General features: G+C 38.6%; 1 protein-coding gene across 1 annotated transcript; it reads left to right on the top strand.

Moving 5' to 3' along the window:
* The first annotated feature begins 875 nt into the window (after nucleotides 1–875).
* Nucleotides 876–2,263, top strand: LOC109162906 (uncharacterized RNA-binding protein C17H9.04c-like). The gene is made up of 4 exons (XM_019311612.1): nucleotides 876–1,041; nucleotides 1,218–1,534; nucleotides 1,813–1,883; nucleotides 2,006–2,263. Exons 2-4 carry the CDS (start codon nucleotides 1,221–1,223, stop codon nucleotides 2,017–2,019), a joined length of 399 nt encoding a protein of 132 aa, XP_019167157.1. The 5' UTR covers nucleotides 876–1,041; nucleotides 1,218–1,220; the 3' UTR covers nucleotides 2,020–2,263.
* Nucleotides 2,264–2,613: the final 350 nt, after the last annotated feature.

The raw sequence follows: 2,613 nt of genomic DNA, 5'->3' as shown, positions 1-2,613 counted from the left end.
CCCAACAATCCCCATAGCCATCAATTGCTTGACTTAGCCATTTACCGGCCTCCACCCAACCCCCCCCCCCCCCCCCAATAATCCCCCTAGTCATTAATTACTAGACTTAGCTCTTTACCGGCCTATGGCCACAACAATCCCTTAAGCCACCAATTGCTGGACTTGGTCGTTTATTGACCTCTGGCCCCAACAATCCCACAAGCCACCAAATGCTGGATTTGGCCATTTACTGGCTTCTACCCCCAACAATCCCATAGTCATTAATTGTTGGACTTGATCATTTATCAGCCTCTGGCCCCAACAATCCCCCTAGTGATTAATTGCTGGACTTTATCATTTACCGGCCTCTAGCCCCAACGATCCCCTAGCCACTAATTGCTGAATTTGACAATTAACCGGCCTCTACACCAACAGTCCCCCTAGCCATTAATTACTGGATTTAGCCCTTTACCGGCCTCCGCCCAACAGCATCAATGCCCTCTTTACATAATGGATTTACACATGTCATGTAAGCATTTAGTAAGTGGAATGTGCATCTATGTAATCATTATGGGGTAGTTATGTATTTCATATTCTTGCATCCATCTCCCAGTTAGAGCTTTCCCCTCATAAAGCCTTGCCAGAAATGGATACAGAACAGAGAATAGTATTTGAAACTCTTTTAGAGAAGTATTGGATGGGGAATCCAGTAAAGATGGGCTTTATTTGGATATGTTCCCGGTTTGTGTTTCTATGCATGCACTTAATACAATAATAGTTCATAAATGGCTACTCCTAAGAACCCATTCCCATACACTACTTAAGAAAGAGGTAATACTTTCGTTTTTCCCAAAAATATTTCTCCTTAGCCTTTTGAACCCCGGTTAAGGAAACCTAGTATAGGGCCCCACTGCTAAGTTCCTCACAGTATATAAGCCCTCTCAACCCTCATTCACCAAAACTCACCATCCATCTTCAGCTAACAATTCTCTTCAGTTTCAATTACACTTTGTATATCTCAACTCTGCAACTCGATCGCTTTTCTGATCTTTCGTCTTCTAGGTGAGTACTTCTGATTGATTTTTTGAACAGATACTACATTGTAACAGAGTTAGTAGTACTAAAAAAAAAAAGGTGAGCACTTCATGGTTAAATGGATAGTGTATGTCTAGAAGAGTATGCACATTTCATGTTTGGCAAATTTCTGAACAATTTTTTGTTCTGAACATGTTTGTTAGAAAATGAGCCGGGAAGGGGATTGGATGTGTGCTGCATGCCAACACCTTAACTTCAAGAAGCGCGATGCATGCCAACGATGCAGCTGCCCGAAGTATGCCTCCGCGTCTGATGTGGCCTTATACGGGCTAAATAAATCGGAAGTGTTGGCTGGGGACTGGTATTGCACCGGCATGAACTGCGGGGTTCACAACTATGCGAGCCGAACGACTTGCTTCAGATGTGGCGCCTCGAAAGTGGATTATTATGGCTATGCTGCTGCAGCATATGATGCAAATGCTGTTCCTGGTTGGAAATCTGGTGACTGGATATGCAACAGGTAAATTCAATTCAGAGTTTTGGAGGATTAATGAAGTGTCTGTGACAGTTACAGATTACCTTAAACTACCACTACTAGAAATTATGGAATTTACGACCACCTGAAAGTGATCTTAAATCAAGTCGAAAGCCTGGTTGCTATTTCCGACCACTTTTTGCTTTCGATTTGATTTAAGGTCATTTTTTTCAGGTGGTCGGAAATTCCATAATTTCGAGCAGTGTATACTCAAATAGTTCAATTTGATATACTGATAATTAAATCATCTGCAATTCCTGCAGATATGGATGTGGTACTCACAACTATGCCAGTAGAACAGAATGCTACAAATGCAAGACGCCTCGGGATTACGGTGAGGATTATATTCTTAGCTTGTGCTGGATATGATGATCATCTGTGTACTTAATAGCATTACTCATTTACTAAAATCTTTCATTTTTTTTGTTTGTTTGTTTTTGGTTTTATTCTCATCAGCACAAGACCTGTGATGAGAAAGTGAGTCAAGGAAGAGATCAGAACAGCATTCTATTCCCAGTTCATATCCAAGAATTGCTGTTTCTTTAGTTCTTATTACCACTCTCTGTGTTTTCTTAGTCCAATAATTAATATTATCCAATTTTCATTAGCATTGCTCTTTGGTTAGCCACAATGGGTTTCTAACTTCATTTTTGTATGATGCAAGTGTTCATACATATATATGAATGAAATCCCATCATATTTTCCATCTCTTTCTTCATTCATCTCTCTTTCAGTGTTAGTTCTTATCTTTGATGCTTATGAGTTGTGAATGATGAGACTTTTACATGGGGTGGTCCATGGAATAATAATAATAATAATAATAATAATAATAATAATAATAATAATAATAATAATGTGTCCCGAATCCCAATAGCTATCAACTGATTAAACGGTGCGATCCTCTCAACTAAAAACTTTTAAACTTAGGACCTTTTGTTTGATCTAATATTTAAAGAACGTTTTACGTGTTCTGTTTCAATTAAAAATTTAAACTGATTATAATAAGACAACTAATACATTTTTATACTTTATATATATTATATATGCCTAACACAATCAAACCT

The sequence above is a fragment of the Ipomoea nil genome, unplaced genomic scaffold, assembly GCF_001879475.1.
Source record: "Ipomoea nil cultivar Tokyo-kokei standard unplaced genomic scaffold, Asagao_1.1 scaffold2963, whole genome shotgun sequence".
NCBI lineage: Eukaryota > Viridiplantae > Streptophyta > Magnoliopsida > Solanales > Convolvulaceae > Ipomoea > Ipomoea nil.
The sequence above is the reverse complement of the archived record's forward strand: the minus strand, read 5'-3'. Positions and strand labels throughout refer to the sequence as shown.